Genomic DNA, 25,171 nt, shown 5'->3' with positions numbered 1-25,171 from the left:
TCGAACCCATATATTTTTCGTCCGTGACTTTAACACCTAGCCATTAAGGTTACGCCTCCGACTTATTTTTAAACTTTTTTTTATGAAGGAAGTGGGCAATAAGGTTAGTCTGGCCACTACCTGCTCCCCGGATCCACAGAACCTCACACCTGCTTTCCACAAAAAAAAATGTAAACATTCTATTTTGGGAATCAATACACTGACTTACCAGATAGTGAATTGTAAATTATTACTTCGATGTCTTGCTTTCTAGTACAAGGTACGTTTTATAGCTTTCAAAATGACGTTTACAAAGATGCACGTTCCGTATTTTATTGCTAAAATAACTAGATCAACACAATTTGAAGAAGTTTATTCGCTACTTCTTAGTAATATTGTAGAAAGAAATATTGGAATTTTAATATCATCGGCAGATATTAAGATTGCATGCCTACAGGGAGATTCTATTCGCGTCGGCCCCATTCACACTTCTCGGTTAGTGACATCGCCAAGCAAAATTAAAAAATATTCTCGTGGACGTGTGGAGGTACTTATATAAAGTTCTAAATTTAAATGGCGTCTCGGGAGAGACGCCATTATGCCACTCGGTTTTTTATTACGTTGACACCATTTTACAAAGTTACAAAAGTGCATGCCTGACTGCCAAATTAATATCGTAAAGTGCGGAGTGTTATTTCTAAACTATTTTTAAGAGTTGTGATAAAAACGTGGGGATTAGATAAGTATCTCGCTGTTGATTGTCGATGGCACGTTATCTATACTAATATTATAAAGCTGAAGAGTTTGTTTGTTTGAACGCGCTAATCTCAGGAACTACTGGTTCGATTTGAAAATTTATTTCAGTGTTAGATAGCCCATTTATCGAGGAAGGCTATAGGCTACTTTTTATCTCGGTACGGGAAGTAGTTCCCACGGGATGCGGGTGAAACCGCTGGCAGAAGCTAGTTAAGAATAATCTCGATAAAACTGGTGACCGGATTACCTACGCCGTAACTGCAAAATTATCGTTTATTTCATTACTAATTAATTTCAGTAGTCATCAAAACCACTATGATTTATCTTAAGTAATGAAATAATAATACTACGGTTGGGTCAAGCGCATACCTTGGGATATGTTACCTTACATAGCTGTATACTTGACCCAAACACAACACAATAAAACCTGAGATATCATATCCGACTTGAGTCGTAAAACAAGGCGGGTCTTCATCAAAATTCACTTGTACTTATACCGTAGTGCTTTTGTCTGTTGTGATTACCTTTTGTTTTATTTTTTTTCGTCTTCATGGAATTGTTCGTCGGAACATGTTGCCCTACTTCGCCTTTCCAGCCATTGGTGCTTTACTCCGTATTGATCGTAATCTACTTAGGAGCCTACTTTGATTGAGCAGCTTCTGGAAATCAACCATTAAGTAAGCAGTTCTATTGCAACATGCCAACGGAATTGTGTTTATATTGTGTAGGAAAGTTCGTTAACCTTACTTTTAACAGATTCCGTTTTCTTAAGTTTAAAAATTTTACTTGTAAAAAAGCCAGGTTTGAAACTCATCCAAACATGCAATGGAATAGAAAGCAGATACCAAATAAAACCCCACAACAATGAAACCAGTGACCTAACTAAAACTGCAGCAACGATTTATCACAAATGGCAACCCTGTTCGGCGCCCATCGGTCGGGGTTAGTGGGGTGAACGGGCTGCGGTCGCTGGGACGGATCAATATCGCATCGTACTCCATATTCGGTGTGTAGCCTTCGCCGTGCAACTTTACAATAGGCTGTTGCGGTTTTCTTTTACCTGTTTATGTCTATGTCTTCAAGATTTTAGAGAGAACCCAAAGTCGGTCCTGCGGAGATTTTTAGCAAGAGTTCTTAATTTTATACGTTCGATATATTTCTATAATACCTTTGCTGTTTAGGTACTCAAGACGAGGAAAACACTTATATAGACTGAACACTGTAGGTACTTAATGTTACTGCGATTCCAGATTACAAAGCTGTTTATAACGCCCTTTCAATTAGGAGTTAAATGCAATAAGATTAACGCTCTCCCATTGACAATTAATTGTATAATTAAAGAGTAGAGCCGTCGGCCTGACGTCTACGACCAGTAATGAATTACAGTAATTTGTCATAAACTCTTCAAGCCCGTCTATGAGCCTTATATTTAGATAAAAATCGTAACGTGATATTAGACACGCGAGATCGTAGGTACAGTCTTTTGTTTTTGAACTTTGAATAGAAGAGCCCTCATTTCTTTGTTGGGATTCTAAAAATGTCAAAAATATCCGTGTGCCTACCTGCTGGACATTTTCGTGGAATTGCTTTTTGTAACTTGACACTTAAAGTGCTTAAATCACTCACAGAATGACGTCCGGATCAAATTCAATGCAACAGAGACATTCTTAAAATATTGTTAAAATACGAGTACTTTGAAACAGGTGATGCATATATCAACTGGAAATATTGAATTCTTTACCATTCTCAAAATACAATACAGCTTATAAAATCATTAGAAAACGCCAAAGGTTGCGTTTACTAAAGGGCAGGAAGGTATTTAATAATGAAACATTGCCCTTAGGGAAACTCGTGTTGACAATAGGTTATTTATTACTTCAGAATGTCAACAGCGGTGATGAAAGAGAAACGCTAAACCTATCCAAATAAGATGCTACTTGCATTGGGAATTATGTTACGTGGGAGTACAATAAAAAACCTCGACTAAACCATACAATTCTCAGCTATTTATTGTCGATTGTTCATCAATAAACGGTAAGTTTGTTTACCAACAATTTTTATAATGATGATTGAAGAAAGTTTCTATAATGAGTGTTCCGTTCCGAGATCGGTATTCCACGCATCACAATTACTGGGAGCTTGCACAAGGCCTTCTTGATCGCCCAGCCCTCAATGTCAATCAGTCATCCAATCAGAAACTCCGAGTCATTTTCTTTTCAATCGAAGTAGGTCGCTTCACAAAGCATAGGAAAGTAGGGATGTTTCTTGATGAGAAAAATATGTTTTTATGCTATGTTGATACATTCGCGATTCTCTTCTTGACAATACTCAAGCATGGGTGATCATATTTTATTATGTAGGTAAATGCGTAATAGGTACGTTATTCCACAACAATACGCACATTTTTTGAGACAACTCCAATATATTTTTTTCCAAATGAGTGTATGTATGTGACCTGTGACTCGCTGACGATAAAAATATCATGCGCTATGTAGAATAGATATGTGAACTTAACCTCATTCTTTCTTATCTCTCCCCGGATGACTGCGAATGCCATTTTAACACAGTCACAATGTTATTGATGTAGACTTGTAGAACGAAGTAGGTATAAAGATTGAATACTGATAAATTGAAATATATTACTAAACTATTAAATACAATAATAATGATTAATCTGACAAGAAGCTACTAATCACTAGTACTAAATGCATAATCATGCCATATTCTCATTCAAAATCAAAGCTACCTCAAAAAATAAAAGTAAGATTATACGTGACCACCTCTGTGTTAGCCGCCTGTCCTTATTCGTTCAGACAAGGAATCTTGGACTAAAATCCAGCCGCGCAGGATTTCTCAGAACCAATGAAACTTAGCTGCGAGCGATCAAACACAGTCTGGAATATTTTTTGTTACGCTACTTTCCTGTTTCTGATTGGATCTGAATTTTCGATTTTGGGAGTATAAAAAGGATTTTATGTAAGAAATATCTACTTACAAAGCTTCCCAAATTCATTAGTATAAATTGGGATGGATAGGTACGCAGGTGAACGATAAAAATTACAAATTCTGTCTGTAAATATACATCGTCTATAATTAGCTCATATCCAAAGGCTTCTAAAAATACATGACATCAGCTGATGTGTAAGAAGCCCACAACAAGATGTTATTATTGATTCAGTCGACATAATCACCTTCACTGCTTCGTTTAAGTATGCAAATGATATGGCAGACATACAATATTAATGTAGGTACAAGTGTAGGAGATAGTCGGGGAGCCATTTTCTTTTATTTTCGTTATATGGCAGCCTTAAATAAGTCTTATAGTGTTGTGAGTTTCATAATATGTCCGTCGCGTTAGACCTGTGCGGATTCCACACATTACGGAAGTTAAATAAATTCGGAAACATTTGCTGATTTACGAAGAATACATTGCAGTGCATGACATGAAACTTAGTGTTTTTTTACCGGAATAAGCAAATACTTGTGTGTTTGTACCAGTTCAATAAATTGTTGAAAACGGGAACTATAATTCTGATGCAGCATTTCACCGAGTGATTGGCAATAATTCATCAAGTTTTACCTACTTTCATTTCATGTAAGTGAGGAATTGTTCAAAGAAAATGTACAGCTATAAAATGATGTTTAAAAAATAATTTTATATTAAGTTCTGCCTCGGTGGCTGTCTCCCGGACACTCGAAGTCACCAGTGCGTACGCAACACACCATAATCATCGATGCACGCTCGATTGGACTGTAAAATAAGAAAGCCGATTCTGAGAAATCGATATTAAAATAATATTACCCTGCAGTTATTAATCGGCTGATTGACTTTGAAGGGCTTCACCTTCCTCAAAAATTATTCTTGTCTGCAGATACTTGATACAGAAATTCTTACCGGACTACCTAGACGTCTAAAATTTTGAAATTGCCTTATTGTAGTTTGTTTCCATTCGAGCGATATACTAAACGTTTTTCCTCAATGGACTGCGTTGTTATGGTTGTTACGTAGAAACCAGGACTTTCTATGTGTCACATTAAATAAGGAAGGAGGAAATATTTATTACCTAATAAACTGCACATTGGTTCACGTATCAATCCATTAAAACACATATTTCAGCTTGCCTATTTCATAATGCTTCTTTATTATCCTTCTTTGAACCTCACGTTATACTGAACATTCTATTCTTCGCGTCTATACAAGTAATAGCTTAATCATCTCAAAATTCTTTCACCATCCCAAATCATTCAATGAAATCCGTTAGGTGCCCATAATCCGGAACATAGTAAAACACTTCACACGATCATTATAACATTTCTAATACTTTAATCAACTAAATACAGTTGTATAACTACTGTTACCTTGCACATTTTATTTTTAAAGCGCAGTTTCTGTTTCGTCTATTGTTGTTTTTTTCACATCAGAAATGACTATGGCGCCATTTTTTACTGCCTTACCTAAGCTAGCCTTATAAGGATGTGAGGTCATGTTTAATTCAGCCTACGCCACGATTACTGGCTAGATAAGCTTTTTAGTAATTAAATACTTGTCCTATAAGGCCAACTATGCTATATTTGAACCTACGTAAAGAATATTCTGTTAAGTTCTTGTAAGTGTTTGCATACATAAGAATATGGAAACAATACCTACTTATAATAATAGCTTTTTTTGTCATGTACGACACCACACAAACCAGGACCAGCCAAATCAAGTAAACATTTCCAATTTAAATATGAATTATAAAGAGAAATCTGATACTCAAACGATAACGTCATCGACAGCGACGACTCGACACACAGACATCATAATGTTCAATTTATTCATGAATAAAATGATGCAAATTGAGAACCTCGATTCCCAATGACATATCAGTTTCTCCAATTCCCTCCAAATGACTTCTAATAAAACAATAAGGAACTACCGTAAAGTATTGCTACATCATTGACATGACTAGTCTGAATTTTACATTTCCACTGATGCGAATTGATAAACGTATATTTCTTCAGGTCATTGAACAATTTTTTGTACTTTATGTAACCAATTAAATTGAATTGATACGTCCTTGTGAGAGTGACGTGAGAATGTAATAGCTGTGAACAATTTAATTGTTATAACACGCTTGATATAGCTAGCTTTATGATCCGTTTATGATTCCCTTGGTTTGGCAGTCATTTGTAATTAAACCTTAATAGACCTCATCTGTAATGTTCTACTACATGCTTATTTAAATTATAATTGTTTATTAAGACTGTTGTCTGGATTATAAAGTAATTTAAATTAGAAATAAGAAAAGCTCGATAACAATCTCCCATCAACTCGTTCAAAGAACGACAATCAATTTGTAACTTAATACGTAGTAATTCAATACTAAGATATCTGTTACTTTTCATCGCAGCTAAATAAAGTGCAGATAATATCGCAGTCAACAAAGCATGTAATTCCTACATGCAACGGCGAGTCGTATTCAAATCATATTTGCTAATATGAAAAGTAAACTGAGCTTAACGGTACTTACCATATTAAGGAGTATGGTGAAACCGTTCGGGCCAGTGGACCGGCCATTTTGGATCACGTTTAGCGACCTCTCATGCATGGTAGACTTTTTTGGTGGATTCTAAGACCTAAATTGTCACATGTGTATGCCTACGCTGGAGTAAGCAGTGAGTCACACCATCAGACTTGTCATCCATTTAATGAATGACGGAGTTGACAAGGGAAAATAGTTAAACATTGTAACTCATCTTTTATAGCAACCAGAATGTCGTCATATTGTGTGGTTTTACTATACCTTGTTGGCATCATAACCAGCCACAATGCTTGGGAAAAATAAACATTCGAATAACGGTTTTTTTACAGTAAATATTATCAAAACAAAACAACTATGCGATGCAGTTTTCAAAACAAGAAAACAATTTGTTTGTTACACGAACAATTTGAAATGCATTAAATCCGACTACCGGCTTTAAGACAGTAAATAAACAATAAGTTTCGAATAATCCCTTCACTGTAGAGACAATAACGACTGAAGACGAAACATTCTACAGAACCATCAATTACACTTACAGAATAAATATTTACAGTACGAATGTTTGTCTTCGTTCAAACATTGCTGTAATCTCTTTGGATAACTGGAAATGTCATTCCAAAGTTAAGCAAAAGATTGTGTTGTTGCCACACGTGATATTGATGTGACAAACATGCAAAATGTCATCGATGGGTGTCGTTTCAATCAGCACAGGCGGCCATATGGTCTGACAGTCTGACGCAATGCTAACGACCGCACCAGACCTCATGCTGTTGACATGATTTGGTCTCGTTCTAACCGAATACGCCTCCGCATATTAGCTAGACATAACAAAAAATGTTATAACAGCTGACATCATTGAAAAGCTTAGTAAGAAACAAAGAGAAATGATCCCGTTAGCTTAATGTACGCACGTGCACCTCTTGACTTTTCTGTTCAAGATAACGTTATAGAAAGAGTTACATAACTATTTCGTTTATATTTTTTAATGGAAATGCGAGGACATTATTTACTTAACAAAGACTTGTCACAGAGCAGATGTCGATCTAGGTTAGGTGACCAAATAAGTCAACCAGATAAGACTATAAACAATGTAGGTAAGTGAGTCCCCAAGGTTTCCGTCCAGATTCATCTATGTGTAAGTTAGAATAAAATTTAAGTAACCGAGTATCCTCCTTTTCTCCTGCATCCTCAATTTCTCACACGTAAGAAAAATCCACACAAATAAACAATTTTGATTTACAAAGACATATATCGTATTCCTTCAATCGTATAGGCTGCTTCTTTGTAAACTCAAAATAATTACCAAGACCCCCAAGAATAGTGTGTTGCCTAGTTCGTATTTAGGTGCTCTACTCATTGCTAGACCATCTGGTGTGAAGCCGAGAATAGCAACTAGTTCTTCAAAGAGTTTTTATTAGACTAGCTCAGTGGGTGTTGATAGTCATTGTTGCTTTCCAATGTGCACTTGTTTTGATTGCATTATGTTATTTTTAGATCAGATGCTTTCTGACGTTATTAGATTATTTCTAGACGGACTTTTAGTTGTTGGATTTCTTTTTGTACCCTGTGGGTCAGTCCATTCTAAAAAAGCTAGATGATCTATAGTTTGGAAGCAACGCCATTACTCACTAGGAAGTCATACAATTGTACCAAGTTCTGATCAACTGCATGCAGTACTTATACATAATATAAAGTGACACATTCCTCAATTGAGCGGTAGCGTGCCGCGAGATCTCAAATTAGCGCCAATTTATGCCTCCGGGCTGAGTCACGGGTGCGGCTAGGTGTTCATACCAGTGTCATCCTCAACATTGGAAATATTATCAACAGTTCGACGTCTCGACAAGCAGTTTTAGTTTTGAGACTTTTCATTGTTTATGCTACTCTTTTCAATTGTTTAATCCAACGGAAACCTCGATGCGGTTCAATTACTCTCAAAATAACTGATCGCATTTAAAAAGCGAAACTCCTCTACAGTTTGTAAAACAATCAGACGCACAGCTTTCAAGTCTAAAAATTGTTCAATCAACCTTCAGCTTTTACTATCCATGAAAACGATCAAAGAGAATCGTGATTATAAATTGAGAGATTCCATCTAAAGAAATTGGACCATAAGACCAGAGCTTATAATGATAAAACTACGATTCGGTGTAGATACAATTACCTTGTTGGCGAATAATTGGGAACTGACGCAATAGAGCTCTTCCCAGAGTCGCCGTCGGGAACTCAGGATGTCGGGGAATTAGCTGGAGCTCCACGAATTCAACTGTGTGACTTTTGTGAGATAAGGTGTAGAAGGACACCAGTGATTTCTTATCGCAATTTAAAGTTCAAAGTGCATCTGACATACCTACTTAGTTGTTCTATCAGCTTCTTTGTTACTTTCGCACTGTTATCAAAATGTTGCAATAATTTTATCAGTTCTCTGGTGTCACTGCAGAATATCTCGAATTAAATGGCATTTTGACATCTTATGACTTAACACATCATTAGTGTGTACGATTATAATTCTCGTAAAACTTGAATAAACAAAGACACTGAACCTTCACACGAGAATTCTATCCCATAACATAGTAATGATCTGACGACTATAACGTTTTATTGTTTAATTGTAGAAGATGGTATAATCTTTTGAAGTTTATAGGCGTTACTAATTCAGTAGAATATCCGTTTCCAAAGCCCTTTTAATCCTCTAACGAAGCACGAACAACCGAACAGTTACATTAATCATTATGGCTTTAGATAATATCACGGGCCACGGCATTTGTAGTTACTTAAATGTACCTCCAAATAAGTGGCCTTACCGAAATATATTGTCGGTTTATCGTTGCCCCTTTTAGGGATTATACAATTTATGTGTTTGTACCTGAAGGATACACGCATTCCTTTATAAGAAAGTTGATCATATCTGATTTAAGACTCAGTGCACTTAATTTATGCTCTTTTTTTCCAGAATGTGGTGGACGATAACTGGGAACTTCGGGAACATTCTTCCTATTGACTGGACTAAATCGTTCTCCAGGAAGATGCATATCCCTACATTGAACCTTAACGAAAAGAAGGTAAGAACATTTATGGTCACTTTATATTTCCTCTACTTCCAAAAAAAGTCCCACTAAGTACCAGCCACCGAAGATTTCTGGCACAAAAAACATCTGGTCATTGTTGCATTCTTACAATAATTCAGACGGGCAATTAAGCAGAATTAAATCTTTCTTATAAACTAAAAGTTAAAACCGCATAACTAAATTGCACCACCACTTTTATAAATCCAAGTAAGATAACTCCACAAGATTCTACTGCTTTATTCAACTTTTTTGTAACATAAGATGAGCCAGTAAAAAACTCTGCGAATAACGTTATGCATTGTCTCGTGGGAATATTAACTCTTTTGGCGTATCATTATAATGTAATGTTCATCAAACAACAATGGATGTTCCAGTTTTTGATGAGTTTTCGCTGTTTTTGCTTCATGCAACTCCGGCGTGTGGAATTTCACACCTTGCGGCTGGTGCGATATTTAATTTGAATGGCTAATGTACAATATGATATGTTTTACATGTAATTCCGTGTTTGAATCTTTTTTCAACGTAATAAAAAAACCACCTTACCCCCTTCGTAATAAGACTGTATATCCCAAACTAATACCCGACTGTCTCCTTGTCCAGAGTTCAATGACACCTGACGACGAGATCCACAGCTCGGAAGACGAAGCCGTGGCTTCAGACCTGGATATGCACGCGCTCATCCTGGGCGGCTTGCACCAGGATCACGAGTGCCCTGTCAAGACTGCTGATGAGGTAAGATAGACGATTATAGGTCTTGTTGTGAGGTCCATAAGTTATAGATTACTGTAAATGTAGCTGATCTCTTAACGCATCTTGATCGTCACCATCAATTAGACTTGACGACGTAATTTCAGTAATGGTCCACCTTATAATTATCTTTATAACTACATTAGAATTTTAACATTTTCTGGACCATTTAACTTGGAATCCAGGTACCAAATCCTACATTCTTCAGGAAATAATTTACCTACATTTGAAGCAATTATCACCAATTAAGAATCTAGACTTGAATTCTTAGTTATAGCTTCAACGTTTCTTGGAATGCAGGTGATCCAGGAGATTGATGACATGATGCAAGACACCCCTTCATCCGAAGGCGACATTATTGAGTACAACGAGGCTTTGGAGAAAGGGAAGGAGGTACTTAGCGCGCCGCTCTATGAAGATAGTAAGTACTACCTATATCTATATCAATTTTTTAAAGAGATTCCTGAATCTCCTGCTGTCCTAGCCACTTTGAGCATATTGAAAAGGGTAATTTTGTTTTAGAAGTAGAAGAATTTAGACAGTGCTTAAGCCTAGTCTTTCTTAAAACAAGGTTAATTTAAGTCCTCATAAATCTTCAGAATTATAACAGCAAAAAAATTCTAAGGCCTCAGAAGTTATGAACAAAACACGCCTAATGATTTAAACGTACGAAGGTCACAGCAAATATTGTCAATTGGACGTAAACATCCCGAGCATGAATCATGTTCGCAGTCTGCTAGGAACATTAATGTGTGGACGTCATACATACACATATAGAACTGAAAACTCCAGCCTAACACTAATTAAAAAGTGTAAAAATAGCCTAGCTTTTAAAATACGTAAAGTATAATTTGTTTGCACCGAGCGATGACAAGACTAGAGTAGACGAAGATGCATAAAAAGCAACACTGAAAAATTCTTATGTCTACGTTTTTCCTTACGTAAACGTGTATAAAAATAAACAATTCTTTTTTAAGCACATCAAAACGCTTTTTAGTAAAATTATAAATAGGTCCGTTGTTAAATTATAAGTCGGTAAAACTATCAACAGCGCACACGTTTTTTTTTGTAGCCAGTTATAATATAAACAGGTTTGAAATTAAATATAATCGTAAACAGACTGTTCAAAATATCTAGAATTCTAGACTTTATCTTGTGAGAACCGAACCGGTTTGCCGTTATTACCCTAAATGGAGATGGTTGGCGTTTTTGTACGTAATGACATAATTGATTTCGAAGCAATTTGTAACTTTTTGTCATTGTAAAAGGAATTGATGAATATAAAGTCTGAATACAAGGCGCCAGGATACGTTAGTTTTCTGTAATCTACTATAAAACGTACCTATTCATCAAATATAACGTATATGTACATCAAATATAACGTATACACCAAATATAACGTATACACCAAATATAACGTATACAACAAATATAACGTATACATCAAATATAACGTATACACCAAATATAACGTATACATCAAATATAACGTATACATCAAATATAACGTATACACCAAATATAACGTATATGTACATCAAATATAACGTATACACTAAATATAACGTATACACCAAATATAACGTATACATCAAATATAACGTATACACCAAATAAAACGTATACACCAAATAAAACGTATACACCAAATAAAAGGTATACACCAAATATAACGTATACATCAAATATTATAACGTATACATCAGTACATATTTTTGGTATAAGTAAATAATAATTCCTGATGCCATTTACACATCAATTTACCTACTTCCCCGGATTCTGGCGTCAATTATAGTAGTATCTACGTCATGGTTCCACCGAGCTAAAAACTGGACCCGTGAGAATCTTTCGACAAAGATAGCAATTATATAAGTCGGTGACATAATGCTCGGTAATAACAACAATTCTAGTTGACAAATAACTGTAATAATGTTTACTGAACATTGCCTTTGTGCTTCTGATTTATCCCAAACTTTACGTAACTAAATCAGAAACTGCTTGCTTGACTGAAGGGCTTTTGTTTTGTTTTGGCATTATTAAGCCAAATTATTTTTGAAAGCAGTCATTTTGAGGAATAAAAAACATAAGTTATCATCAATGAAAATGTTCATTCCATTCACGATGTGGTCTGATGCATCTCTTGAAAGAAACAAAGTGGAATGTAACTAAATGACACCTACTAAACGTTGAAATTATTTAAAAATTAAAACAAAATCAAACTTTCAGTTCAAGAAAGTAACACTGTGCATTTGTAAACTACTAAGTGTACAAATTCAGTGTGAAAGTAAATCAAAAACTGTTGAATAAAGCTCGCAATATTCATCATTCAACGTGGACGTACAATCAAGACCACTACCGATGCCAGCCGCCGAATCGCCGATTCTTTCGCTTGAGTACATTCACCCCTGCGCTCGCGATTAATTTGGCGCATCACTTTGTTTTCTCAACCTCGAACGTATAACTACAAACGTTTATATTTACCGTACAATATTAATTAATCAGATTAAAGATAAGATATCTTTTATAACCCAATTACAAACTATAAAATGAATCACGGTCTAGCAAAATGCATTTAAAACCACTGATTAATGCTTTTCTGGTCGGAATGAGTACGGTAGTAAACATTAGTATGTCTAGTAAATCTTATAGAAGAACAACAGATGTGAACTATTTCCGATCTTATTGTATACTAGCTGTTTCCCCGCGGTTTCACACGCGTCCCGTGGAATCATCTTCCCATACCTGGACAAAGTACAGCCTATGTTATTCGGGGATAGCGTAGTTTCGGACCTTTTAGGGTAAAAATAGTGGGTGTAGAGAACTAATAAACAAAAAATTATTCCTCTTTGTTATATTAGTATACATCTCCGAGTATCTACATTATATCTGCTATGCTTCTAATACAAAAACTATGCTTTTACATAAAGACAACATCTAATAATGAATTCGCGTCGGGTACCAGACGGCTGTATCAATGTCTGAAATTCTATTAACTATACCGAATGGAAAGATAATCATGTTTTCTCCGACGTGATCTAGATACAAATACTTACCTATGTTTAGTTCACAACCTTTACGGCTTTGAACTTTAATGGCCTTGCTACAAAAACTTAAACCCCTGTTTTACACTTGTCTAAAAAAGTTTTGGCTGCAAAATGAACCATATGTCAACGTCATAATTTAACATTTTTTTAGACAAGGCATAAACTGACGTTTAAAAGTTTTTGTGGTAAGACGGTAAGTCTCCAAGTGTTCCTTAAGTGAAAGCTCCTCATTTCAAATTATGAAACAGCATAAAGTAAAAGCAATACAATTAATTTGAGTAATACAAAGTACATAGTTATGAAAGATCTGAAGAATAATTTAACTCTAAAGCTAAATCTTGATATAAATTCTGTTCTTGTAAATTTTTGGCGACATATCCAATTTGGCCTAAACTTTCCTTCGTTTTAAAACTGTCGCTTACTTTACAACTTCTAGCGACCCGCCCCAGCTTCGCACGGGATTACCAGTATTTGCCCACTAATTAATGGATGTTATTATACATATAAACCTTCCTCTTTAAACACTATCTGATAAAAAAAACCGCATGAAAATCGGTTGAAAGAAAAAGCGACTTTGTTTTACACTATGTAGTGATGAAGATTACCCACTTAATTTATAACATTATCATTTCAGAATTGCGCACCTACTCGCTTGCTCAACTGAACGAGATATTTATGGAGTTAGAAGTTCTTATTCGCGAGTTCTCCGAAACCCTGATCGCCGAGTTGGCTCTTCGCGACGAATTGGAATACGAGAAGGAACTCAAGAATACCTTTATATCGCTGCTGCTGGCTGTTCAGAATAAGAGACGCCAGTATCATATTGAGAAGAAGAAGAGGCCGCAGCCACCGAGGTCGCCTAATTTGAATGGCAGCCATTCTGAGTCGAAGGTAAGCTATGATATACTTTAGTAAAGTTACATACACGTTGTACGTATGATAGGTTCATGACCTTTGCAATCAATTTTTAGTGCGTATAACTCCGATATTGAGAAGGGAAAATAGTTGTGGCATATTTTGAAAATGTATCGATAATTATGGAATACCTCTCTTCTTTTCCGAACCTAAACACAACTGTAGATTTTTTTAATAGAAGACAAAAAGGTTAAAATATGTATTGTTTATAGAATAATTTCTTATTATTGATGTCACTAAAGCTAAACAAACAGTGAAAGTCCCTTGTAACGGATTGTTGAACCACAATTCCGCCCACTGTCCGCGATAACTTAACTAACTGAAACGAATCAATTATTATTTGTTACTTGACTTTCCTCCATTCTATACTTATTTGTCACTAGAATTGTCTACAAATAATGTTGGTACATTAATTCTTTGATTTCATAACGGCCTCAATTCACTATAATGCCAATTTCCGAGAATTAAAATTAATAAATATGTAGGTAACTAATTTTAAGTTGGTTAATATAATAAGTTTTAATTTTTATATCTTATTACATTTTTGAGTAAAAAAAAATGTGTAGGTTGAATGTTAATATTAATAATGCTAATAATTTCAATTTTGAGCTTTTTGTCATCTGTCATCTCATATAAAAATAGTACCTACCTAGCTATTTCATACCTTAAAAACTAAAGTAATTTGTAATACTAATATTTTTCTGTGAAATGAATAATGTAATTCTGTATGTTTCAGTATTTGACCACGGTGATACCATTCCACCTAGACAACGGACCTCCGGACAACCAGTCCCTTCAAGTGCTCATTAAGAGTGAGTACATTAATTAAAACCTATTGTGAAATACAATTTCTAATCGCTACTCGACTAATAACAATAGATTAAAATCGATTAATTTCACCTATAGATTATGGAGGTATTTCGTTCAAAATTTTCCTCCTTTTCAACATTTACTTACCTGATAACTTAGCTCATTTTTAGTATAAACTTGTGACATGCGTTTAATTTTTCTTTCATTGGTGCAATCGTAAACATACTATTGTAATCCACATATTTAAGTATTAATTTAACGCTATATTAATCTACCTACTCATTGACACAAAATTGTAAAAATAATTTTAAAATCCTAACATATTTTCTCTCCGTTCCAGTTCTGAAGGCGATCAACGAGGACAGTCCCACCGTCCCCACGCTACTAACAGACTACATCCTCAAGGTCCTGTGTCCAACATAAACACAACACAACACAACAACACTAGCCAATTGAACATCAACACTACTGAACACATTCAACATTTCAACATTAGCACCCATGGAGAAATAAATGTTTAGCAGAGATGTCATAACGCAAAATCTAATGTCGAAAATCTAATCGGATGTCATAATGAAAAAAAAATGACAAACATCGTTGATAAATGTCTCAAAGAACCTGAACGCCTTGTTAATTCATCCGTAACTGATCGTTATGGTCATACCCACCGTACGTATTTGACCTAGAAGGCGACTCCACTTTTCAATTTTGAATAAATGGCATCTCTGCTCATATTTCCTTACTCCGTGTTCGCACCACACTACGACTGGTTCTAGGCCATATCATTGTCTACACATACTTTTGTTCACTTAGAATAAATTTATTCAAATTAAATAGGTGTTATTCATAGCACTCTAATTAGACGATTAAAGGTGCAGTAATAGGGATGTTGATTATAATTCAAATATGTAGAAAAATATAATTTTTGTAGTCCGTCTTTCAGATTTGAAAAACCACACCCGAACTGCATTGTATCTTCTTAAATTTTATTATTTGGCTAAGTAAAAAAATACCTGTCCCATATTGTTTTCTAATTTAAAAGACACACTATGTAATTATACTTTTTCTTAGTCAACAGACCTATTCTATAATTCGATCAATATTAAAATCGCGTGACTGCTTATAAAAGGCGAATTAGATATTAAATTGACACTAATATTTACATCATAATTATTCGCTCAGAATTACTATAATTGATATTAAAGCACCTTTATCGGAATCTAAAATCACATTTCAAATAGAATAAATTATTCGATAAATAAAAATATTAATTATATTAAATACTCATCTTGTATATGCATTACCTAAAGTATAGAAAGCACATTTTACAGGACAATTGATATCCAATTATTATTATTTGCAATATTATTTCGGATTATACGCGAAACCTTTTCAGTCAAAAATGTTGTTGTTCTGTTGAAATGTTCAAGTCTTTGCCATAACAACAATTCTTTTGGTGGTTGATTCCAAGAGTTAAATATATATTCAACTATATGTCTTTATTTGCATAAATGAACTGTGATATCATTAAGATAGTTTAATTAATGCCTCCTTTTAAGATTTACGTAAATATTTGTTATTTTTAATACCTATCTCTCGAACATAAAAATTACCTATATATTTATTTTAGAATGTACTGTCATATTTCATCAATTGTCGCCGGCAGAATGTGAATTCGAATGTAAATATTTTAAAATTATATATGTAAAATTGAAAAGTGGAATTGTCCCCTCAAATTAGATGTTTAGTTAATATACATTAAGGTATCTAGGTTCGCAGAAGAGGCTTGTAAATAGTGTTTAAATATCAGCTTCTAGAATTTGTAGTTTTAACAATTATTTTAACTATTGACCTTAACTCGTCATTTTTATTGTAAGAACATCGAATTTTGTTTCAATTTTATTTTAGCTTTCTAGTAATAGTGTGCCCGAAATAAACCAGCTAATAATGATTTTTAGTGAATAAATTAATCATGAAATTTGCAGTAGGCTATAACATTGTTAGATATAAGTTGTATCTCTAGTCTCAACATGTATTAGTCATAAATTTGTTATTACTTTGAAACACGATGGCAGGGAGCTTGGATGTTCATTAAAGTGTAATAAATAATCGCATGATATTAAGAATGTAAAATAACGATTGTTGTAATTTATAATACATTTTATTGTATGTGAATCGGTTTGCGAAATTATTTACGGCGAATGCTTCTGTCGCACATTTTAATTATGAATAGTAAAATCACCTACTTGTTGTGCATAATAAAAAAAAAGAATGAATGGATTGGATATGGTACTCGATGAGATTTGTGCATTGAAAGAAAAACTAAACCTAGCACCACTTTACAGTTGTTTTATTTGAAACAAAATAGTGGCAACACTAATTCTTACCATAGATATAAAATGGAGGGAGAGTAACTACAACAAAGTTACAGACGTATGGGTATTCAAGAAGGAGATGAATTGACCACACGGCTTGTAAGTAGTTGTCATTTTATAAAATGTTGATATCTATTTGCGATTTTCAATAACTAATTCTCTCTCTTCAGACTGCTCAATTGCATAAGTAAAATAAGTCCATTATCTATGGTAGGGATTATAAAAGTAACTACAAAAAAGCGATATAAAATTATAGATGTTTTCTTCACAACTGTAATGTGGTAAACTTTTTCAATATTTGAAATCCAATATTATGAATGGCTATGTATTGTTTCAAAGCTATGTATTGTTAAGCAAGATATAAATGTTGCCATCATTGTATGTGTCTGACTGGCTTGTGAAAAGAATATACCTTAGTTTCGTGAACACACACATTGTAAGTACCTGGTCGAAATAAAGGAGCTTGAATGATATGAGGTTTTAATTCACATTGATCACCCGAATATTTGATTTTAGATTTTAGCACAAAAAATATATATGAAGCACAATCATTATATATCTGTCACAAGTGAAATATAAAATAAGTTAGTATAGTAAAAAGTGTGAATACAGTAAATATTGTGCATACCTCAATTAACAACAGGAAATAGGCAAAGATTTATTATGACTATCAGAGAGAATCACGAATCAGAGAATTACGCCGATACAATCGAAAAGAGATATTGACAGCCAATCACGACACTCTATCAATCTGTCAACCGCGGGCCGCGCCCTGTGGTGGCCGGAGATCAACGCATAGAAAGGTATGTAGTTTTTAATAAACTAACACTTATCTGTTTTACCCGGTTTTACTCTCGGCGGATTTGAGAAAACTGACACTAGGGCGATTGTTAGGTGATTAAAACCTGCAGCTCACACGATAAGAAGAACGACGAGAACCTTGAGGGCAACGATCGTCGTCTTTTACTTGTAATGGAAATTCATCCCAATAATGGGAAGGGATATTGAATCTCAGGTCTTGAGAAAACCGTCTCCCTTCACCATTTGCTTCCGATGGAATGAAGGTGCTCAAGTACAAAAAAAGGTTTTCCCCGTTAAGGAAAAAACCCTTTTTTAATTCTGTGACTTAAGTCGACAGGTAGCTAATCCGTTTATAAGGTTTGATCGATGTTTTGTTTTTACCTAAACTTAGTAAGTACTTATTAACTTTATCACAATCGCGTAAAAACCGTCTTTAAAACTAATCCTACTGCGGCGGCGTAAGTAATCAGTGGTGACGGTCCTATTACCAAACCCTATTAATTACGATATTAACGTACGCCATAGAAACTGTGTTGCTTAAGCAGTTGCTTTATTTTTATCTGAAAAACTACCCCGTCAAGTAATAAACCCAAATAAAATGACAAGAATACTTGCATAGTGAAACTCTAAAAACTTTGATTTATTTTTATCCGGATGTGGGAATTATGCAGATTTTCATTCTTTTATCATGGCTCAGACAATCTTCACTACCGTTTCGATCATATCTATCTACAGGGGGGGATATTGTACGCACTGATGCATGTGTTGCGATAGAATGCGATTGCTTGTTTTGATCATATATATATTGTATAACGATTATCGCAAGTAATCAAAGGCGATCAATCTTAAGATCCTGACAAAATAACGTAAGCAATATTAGAAAATAGTTGAATAAGGTTTATGAAGCAAAATCAGTCAAGATTTGCCGGATCTGATAAAATCATTTCGTAAAATTATCGATGGATAAAGACAAAGCAATAAATCATAGACAAGATTGCACCCTAATTTATCAATTAAGTAGTGTAATTAAAAATTCATGAATATCTTTGTTTTGTTGTAAAATTTACAGTATTTTTACAAATGTTTTTGTTTAAATAAATAATTGTCTCTCAAGTCTCAGAAGGTCATTACGCTCCGCTGGACAGACACAGATGCATCCTGTATGTTCCCGCATCTGTCTTCTCATAGTCCGATGGGACAGCAATCCCATACAACCTGAGAACGATCAGACACACAACCGATATTTACGTGCTCTCCGATGCACGGGTATTTCACCGCCAACCAGGCTGCTTTCCGATCAGAAATACTACGTTATGTGCGCAAAGTTTCTAAAAGAAGTAAATAAACTTGCACTATCTGAAACGTTTACCCGAAGGACTGCAAAAATTCAATGACGTGTGTAGTTATATAGGAAAAAATTATAAAAGCTTGTAAATAAAAAAATGTATAATATATTTTCAGACTCATATTGTTTACAGGTACTGCTGGATGAAACTGGTGAAGCTGGTGACACGGGCGAAGGCAGAAGGGAATCCGAGTTGGCAGCCGAGACCTGCCACGAAGGAACTGATACCAATCTGAAATAAAAACAAAAAATAAAATTATTAACACATAACTACCTACCTACTATAAAGATAATGACAATTAGTTATGAAAGGTAAGTTTAAGTTTGAAATAACAGTTCAATTGAATTTAAGACCAATGTCATAGACTCGAAATTTAAGACCAAAAGAATATAGAATACTTCTGTTTCCAAAGATTTTTATCGAACTTACCAAAGTGGGAACTCCATTGCGGTTGAGGACCAAAGGACCGCCGGAGTCTCCGCCGCAGATGCCAACGCCACCAGCACCGTTGGTGCAGATCGTACTCTGCTGAACAAACACGCTGCCGAAGACAGCCTGGCACTGAGCCACGCTGATCACTTGGAGGTTCACGTGACTAACGATGGTAGATGCTCCGGCTTGCTCTGTGGAATAAATAGAAATATAATAAAGAGTTTAGGCTTTAAAGAAGACTTAAGTGACGTTACTCCTTAATTATATCTTGTTTTTCGTTTTTCCGTAAAGGTCACTTACGGTCGCTAGTTCTGCCAAAGCCAGCAGCAACAGCCCAGTTGCCAATGAACTGATCCCACAGATCCCAACCAGAAGGCAGGCTGATAGGCTGAATGTTATCTGAAAATATTAAAACGTATAGCATATTCCATTATACATAGAGTAGGTATAAATCTTGCTGCTAATTACTGCTTCACAGAAGATAAGGTGAGATAGTTTATCGTACTCAAATATAGTTTGAAATCAATCTATCTGATTAAAAATCGATTTAAGGTAAATGGATTGTTGAAATTTTGAGAGTTAAAAAATATATCTAATAAAAGTTATTGGCCCTCTAGTTGTGGCGTAACAGATTTTCGAAGATATGGGTATACTCACTGTTGGGGAATACGCTGGTAGGCAACAAGATCATAGCGATGTCGTTGTTGAGGGTGGAAGCCACATACTGCGGGTGCATGATAACATTGCTGGTGGCGATGCGGGTACCGCCAGTGAATAGCATGTTCGAGCCGAGGATGACGAGGAACTGCCACGCTTGGTTTCTGCCATCGGTCCAGCAATGAGCGGCAGTTACCAAACTTCTAGTGGATACGAGTGTTGATCCGCACACCGAGTTTCCTGATACGCCGACCAAACTGATCAGTAATCCAGCCTGCGTAGAAATTATTGAAACTTGGTTTTAATTTGAATACGTTTTTGTTCATAGCACTCTATATTTCATGAAAGGTTGAAAGGTTCCATCGGATACCAAAGAAACTAGAGCAATATGCGGCGGTGCCTTGTCAGATTCAGTTATCAACTTATATACAGAAAGGGAACAAATTTAATAGCTGTTTTGCCGAATGGCTTTCGAAAATTGTAGTCAGATCTTTATTAAATGATGTAAGAAGTATTTTGGTCGACATTACAATTTGTGAGACTTACGAAGTAAGGGTGAGCGTTAGCGGGAGCAATAGCACCTCCTACAATCCTCTCGTCTTGCGCTGCCTCTGCTAAACGTTTCTCTTCATTTGCCTTAATCCATTCAGCAGTTGGGATACCGACATCCTGGTGGTAACCAGACTTTACTTCCACAAAAGCTGACGCCGAAGCCAATAGCCCCAAACCCAACAAAATTACAGCACGCATTATATAAAAATGTGTTCCTTTAGTCAGCGAAGAGTTTCGACGTCTTATTTATACCTTTTGCTTTTTAATCTCATCTAATCATTCGTAATTAAATTGTAGACGCCGATTAATTTTATCAGTATGATGAGAGTGTTATTCACAGTAATTATTTTTTCCTTTATTGTCCAACATATTTGTATACTTACTGTTGTAACAATGCCTAATTGAAACTGTCTGAGTAATATATCAAATATAGCGACCGCAAACAAGCAGACTGCGAAAGGCTTAGCAAGAGTACCAACAAAACATACTACTATGCTTCTTATCGGCACCAAGAATAGGTACCTATCTGGCCAGTGAACCATCCTTATTCAAGCATGGCAAATGGATGGCAATCAATCGAAGTACATCCTTTCTCCAACCACGTGTTGTCAATTAATGATGACAAAATTAATAAATACAATCAGATTATCAGTTGCTTATCAAAATCAAAAAGGTTTTATTTCGTTATTACACGATTTTACAGTGTTATACAGTGGGTGGCGTCTCCTTTTAGTTTTAGTACCTACTTTATAAAAATACTTAATAACTGGTTTTTCTTAGTTCTGAATCCTCCTTCTTACATCTAGATTAGACAATAGGTTCTTGTTTCTGAGAGATCCTCAGGCATATAAATGCAATATTGTCCCATAGCTCATTCACTTCTTTGAAAGCTACGTGTAAATTGTTAAAATCTTCCCTCTTGTAATCAAGCGAGTAAAACTGAAGATACGCAGCGAACCGAGTTACGAGGATCACAGTCACCGTTTACGTACACATTACATAGTGCTAGTAAGAAGGACTTGGATCGTTATATTGTATAAATATTTTCTAATCGAATTGGGTTGCACTGAGATGGTTGGGCCCAGCTGGGCTCAGCTTACAGGCTTGTTACCACGTCCGTTCAAAATATTTATTTTTGTAATTTTGTAGAAAGTAACTACCTTAAATAGTAAATGGTGTTACTTACATATATATAAATATAACAAACAAAAAATCGTGTCTCACTAGAACTTCATAGTTAGATCTCTTTGCCTTGACTCTTTGGATTTGGCTGTGCATTAATCAGTCAGCTTGCTCGAGATTAAAACACAAACTTGGTAGGAAATTAAATTCGTTTATAATCAGTCTATCAATAATTACATGTACTGTTGGATAAAACTCATGAAGCTGGTGACACGTGCGAAGCCAGAAGGATATCCAAGTTGACAGCCGGTGATCGCGACAAACGAGCTCACGCCGATCTGAAATAATGATACAACATCACAATTAAGTATATCTGCGAGATAGTTGTAAAAATATTTTGATATCGTTCACTTTATTAGCTTGAGCAGCATTTCTCAAAGCTTCCTTTAAGATCCATAGTCCCTAAATTACTCATTGATTGGCTCACCAAAGTGGGAACACCATTGCGGTTAACGACGAGCGGACCGCCAGAGTCTCCGCCGCAAATTCCCACACCACCAATACCGCTGGTGCAGAGGGTGCTTGGAATAACGATGCCACCGAGGAAAGAATTCTGGCACACACTCGTGCTGATCACTTGCAAGCTCACGTGGCTCACTATCTGAGACGCGGCCAGTTGTTCTGCAAAAGAAATCATTTTAATGAAGAATATTTTGTCAAAATCAAAAATCTAAATCAAAATGTTGTTATTCCAAATAGGCCTTTGCAGGCTCCTATGAAACGTCGCACTATTTGCACGGTTCCAAACAGTTGATCTCATGGAGAATGTCAGACTGTTTATTTCTTCAGATGTCTGAAGGTTAGGTTTGGCTTTCAAGTTTAATTAATTTGTTCCTGGAGCTCGTTTTCTCAAACTCCTACACTAAATATTATAGCCGCGAAATTCGCACTTTCACGCTAAATCTAACTGATATTCTAAAGCTAGAGAAAGGACATAAGCTTCTTTTCATACATATGGGAGTGTGAAGCAGTTCCCTCGCTACGTGTTTGGAATGCGGGTAAATTGCTCATATATTTTACTCACGGTCGCTAGTTCTGCCGAAGCCAGCAGCAACAGCCCAGTTGCCGACGAACTGATCCCAAAGGTCCCAACCAGAAGGCAGGCTAACTGGCTGAATGCTTCCTGAAAATTAATACTTTTTGAGTAATAACAACCGATCAGATAGGGATTATCTGATAAATTGACAAAATCACTGGGGACTTCTAATCCGAATATCAAAAATACATAAATCATATTAGGTAGCATCAAAACAGGTAAAACAGTTATTAAGATTCGTAGGGAATTTTGGGGCATTAGGAATAGGTAACTTGTTCATTATACCCACCGGTAAACCATACGCTAGAAGGCAACAATATCATGGCAATATCGTTGTGGAGGGTGGAGGGCACATACTGCGGATGCATGATGACATTGCTGGTGGCGATGCGGGTGCCGCCGAAGAACAGGTTGTTAGAGCCGAGGATGACGAGGAACTGCCACGCTTGGTTGGAGCGGTCGCGCCAGCAGTGAGCTGCGGTCACCAAACGGTTGGAGGAGAGGAGCGAAGAACCGCAAACTGAGTTACCAGACTGGCCCACCAAACTGATCAACAATCCAGCCTGCACAGAAGCAATAAGGATAATAATAATGGCATGTTCGCCGATAGTCGGCCACGGTTGGCACGGGCCAAATAGTGTAAGCAAAGCCTAGTGGGGCCCACCAGGGCCAAATCCTGCCGGAGCTGCGGGATTGTTCGAAAGAGTTCCCGCGGCCCTGTTACATAAAAGGCTTAAGAAGGAACTTGGTGGATTTTAGTCAGAGAGTCGGACACTCCCTTCAACTGTGGGTGCAGGGTGTCATTTAATGATTTCCTATCAAAATAAAAGACTGACATCAGCGTGCTCTCCGATGCACGGGTACATCAATCACCAGCTTTCAGACTGCTTTATCAAAGACATCTAGATCAACCCGGCAGCACATAATTAAGACTAATTATTAATGAACCCTTTTTTGCACAGATTATTTTCTTAGGATTTTTTAACAATTTTGACTCCATCAAGTTACTCACGAAGTACGGGTGAGCGTTGACTGGAGCAATAGCACCTCCCACAACCCTTCCGCCTCGTGCTGTCTCTGCCATAAGTCTTTCTTCATTTTCCTTGATCTTCGCAGCAGCAGGGATACCGATATCCTTGTGGTAATCAGAATTCACTTCCACAAACGCCGAAGCTGAAGCCAAGAGGCCCAAGCCCAATAACAATAGAGCACGCATTATGGATTTTTTTTTATTGTGAAGAAGTTTAATTGATTTCGTATATATACCCTCTGCTATTATCTCATCTTATCAACATGATACAATTAGGAACAACGATGAATTTATCAAGATTGGGTTTGTTGTGTGTTTTCCCACCCTGTTGTGCAAATCCTGCTAAGTTTTTCTCATGACTCATAGCGTATCAGCTGTGAGGAAAAGCTAATGATAAATCCTTATTATTTTTATTAGTCGTACATATATTACAAATGTGAAAGGTTGTGAGAATGTGTGGATGTACCTCTATATTTGCGATTCTTTCACGCAACGGCTGGACCGATTTAGTTGAAATTTGGTATGTAGATAGCTGATGCCCTTGATTATATAACACATCGGCATTTTACATAATATGAAGACGGAAATAATTCTTGCAACACTCATGCAGCTTTCAATATACACCGTGACTTTTTAGTCGTCTTACAACGGCAGCCCACTTCATGTATCCAATGACTAGTAAACGTTCATATAAAAAAAAAATATATTTATAAGATTTGAATAATTTAAAAATAAAAATTAATTCATTACTATGATGCATGACGTAGATTATAAGAACACCCTGTTGTGAGCGCTGCCCGAATCTTGTATCAATGGAGCGCGGCGCATTGGGAAGGTACCTACTTCCTACCGTTTGATACGTAAACAATTTTTTTTTAGTATTTTTCTTTGCACCTAATATCTTAATTAAGTAAGG

General features: G+C 35.9%; 3 protein-coding genes across 3 annotated transcripts in view; 1 reads left to right on the top strand and 2 right to left on the bottom strand.

Moving 5' to 3' along the window:
• Window positions 1–17,690, top strand: part of LOC124636344 (fasciculation and elongation protein zeta-2) — a 32,565-nt gene extending 14,875 nt beyond the window's left edge. The window contains exons 2-7 of the mRNA XM_047172411.1: window positions 9,214–9,322; window positions 9,929–10,060; window positions 10,376–10,496; window positions 13,754–14,010; window positions 14,771–14,846; window positions 15,185–17,690. Of these exons, the coding sequence (XP_047028367.1) occupies window positions 9,214–9,322; window positions 9,929–10,060; window positions 10,376–10,496; window positions 13,754–14,010; window positions 14,771–14,846; window positions 15,185–15,267 (778 nt within the window). The 3' untranslated portion in view covers window positions 15,268–17,690. The remainder of the gene's footprint in view (window positions 1–9,213; window positions 9,323–9,928; window positions 10,061–10,375; window positions 10,497–13,753; window positions 14,011–14,770; window positions 14,847–15,184) is intronic.
• Window positions 17,691–19,451: 1,761 nt separating this feature from the next.
• LOC124636224 (brachyurin-like) lies at window positions 19,452–21,250 on the bottom strand. Its single transcript, XM_047172197.1, has 5 exons — window positions 21,002–21,250; window positions 20,456–20,729; window positions 20,099–20,197; window positions 19,796–19,989; window positions 19,452–19,597 (listed from the first exon to the last, which is right to left on the bottom strand). The coding sequence occupies exons 1-5, from the start codon at window positions 21,203–21,205 to the stop codon at window positions 19,493–19,495; spliced, it is 876 nt and encodes a 291-aa protein (XP_047028153.1). The 5' UTR covers window positions 21,206–21,250; the 3' UTR covers window positions 19,452–19,492.
• Window positions 21,251–22,320: 1,070 nt separating this feature from the next.
• On the bottom strand, window positions 22,321–24,473 carry LOC124636226 (collagenase-like). The gene is made up of 5 exons (XM_047172199.1): window positions 24,238–24,473; window positions 23,515–23,788; window positions 23,214–23,312; window positions 22,617–22,810; window positions 22,321–22,467 (listed from the first exon to the last, which is right to left on the bottom strand). The coding sequence occupies exons 1-5, from the start codon at window positions 24,439–24,441 to the stop codon at window positions 22,363–22,365; spliced, it is 876 nt and encodes a 291-aa protein (XP_047028155.1). The 5' UTR covers window positions 24,442–24,473; the 3' UTR covers window positions 22,321–22,362.
• Between the last annotated feature and the right edge of the window lie 698 nt (window positions 24,474–25,171).

Source organism: Helicoverpa zea, chromosome 14 (genome assembly GCF_022581195.2).
Source record: "Helicoverpa zea isolate HzStark_Cry1AcR chromosome 14, ilHelZeax1.1, whole genome shotgun sequence".
Taxonomy (NCBI): domain Eukaryota; kingdom Metazoa; phylum Arthropoda; class Insecta; order Lepidoptera; family Noctuidae; genus Helicoverpa; species Helicoverpa zea.
This window is presented reverse-complemented; position numbering and strand designations above follow the sequence as displayed.

Coding starts and splice junctions, on each gene's coding strand:
- LOC124636226 (XM_047172199.1), bottom strand. CDS start 24,441: ATGCGTGCTCTATTGTTATTGGGCTTGGGCCTCTTGGCTTCAGCTTCG. Junction 23,313..23,514: donor TTCTAGCGTATGGTTTACCG/GTGGGTATAATG, acceptor ATTAATTTTCAG/GAAGCATTCAGCCAGTTAGC. Junction 22,811..23,213: donor CTTCGGCAGAACTAGCGACC/GTGAGTAAAATA, acceptor TTTCTTTTGCAG/AACAACTGGCCGCGTCTCAG.
- LOC124636224 (XM_047172197.1), bottom strand. CDS start 21,205: ATGCGTGCTGTAATTTTGTTGGGTTTGGGGCTATTGGCTTCGGCGTCA. Junction 20,730..21,001: donor CTAACGCTCACCCTTACTTC/GTAAGTCTCACA, acceptor ATTTCTACGCAG/GCTGGATTACTGATCAGTTT. Junction 19,990..20,098: donor CTTTGGCAGAACTAGCGACC/GTAAGTGACCTT, acceptor TTTATTCCACAG/AGCAAGCCGGAGCATCTACC.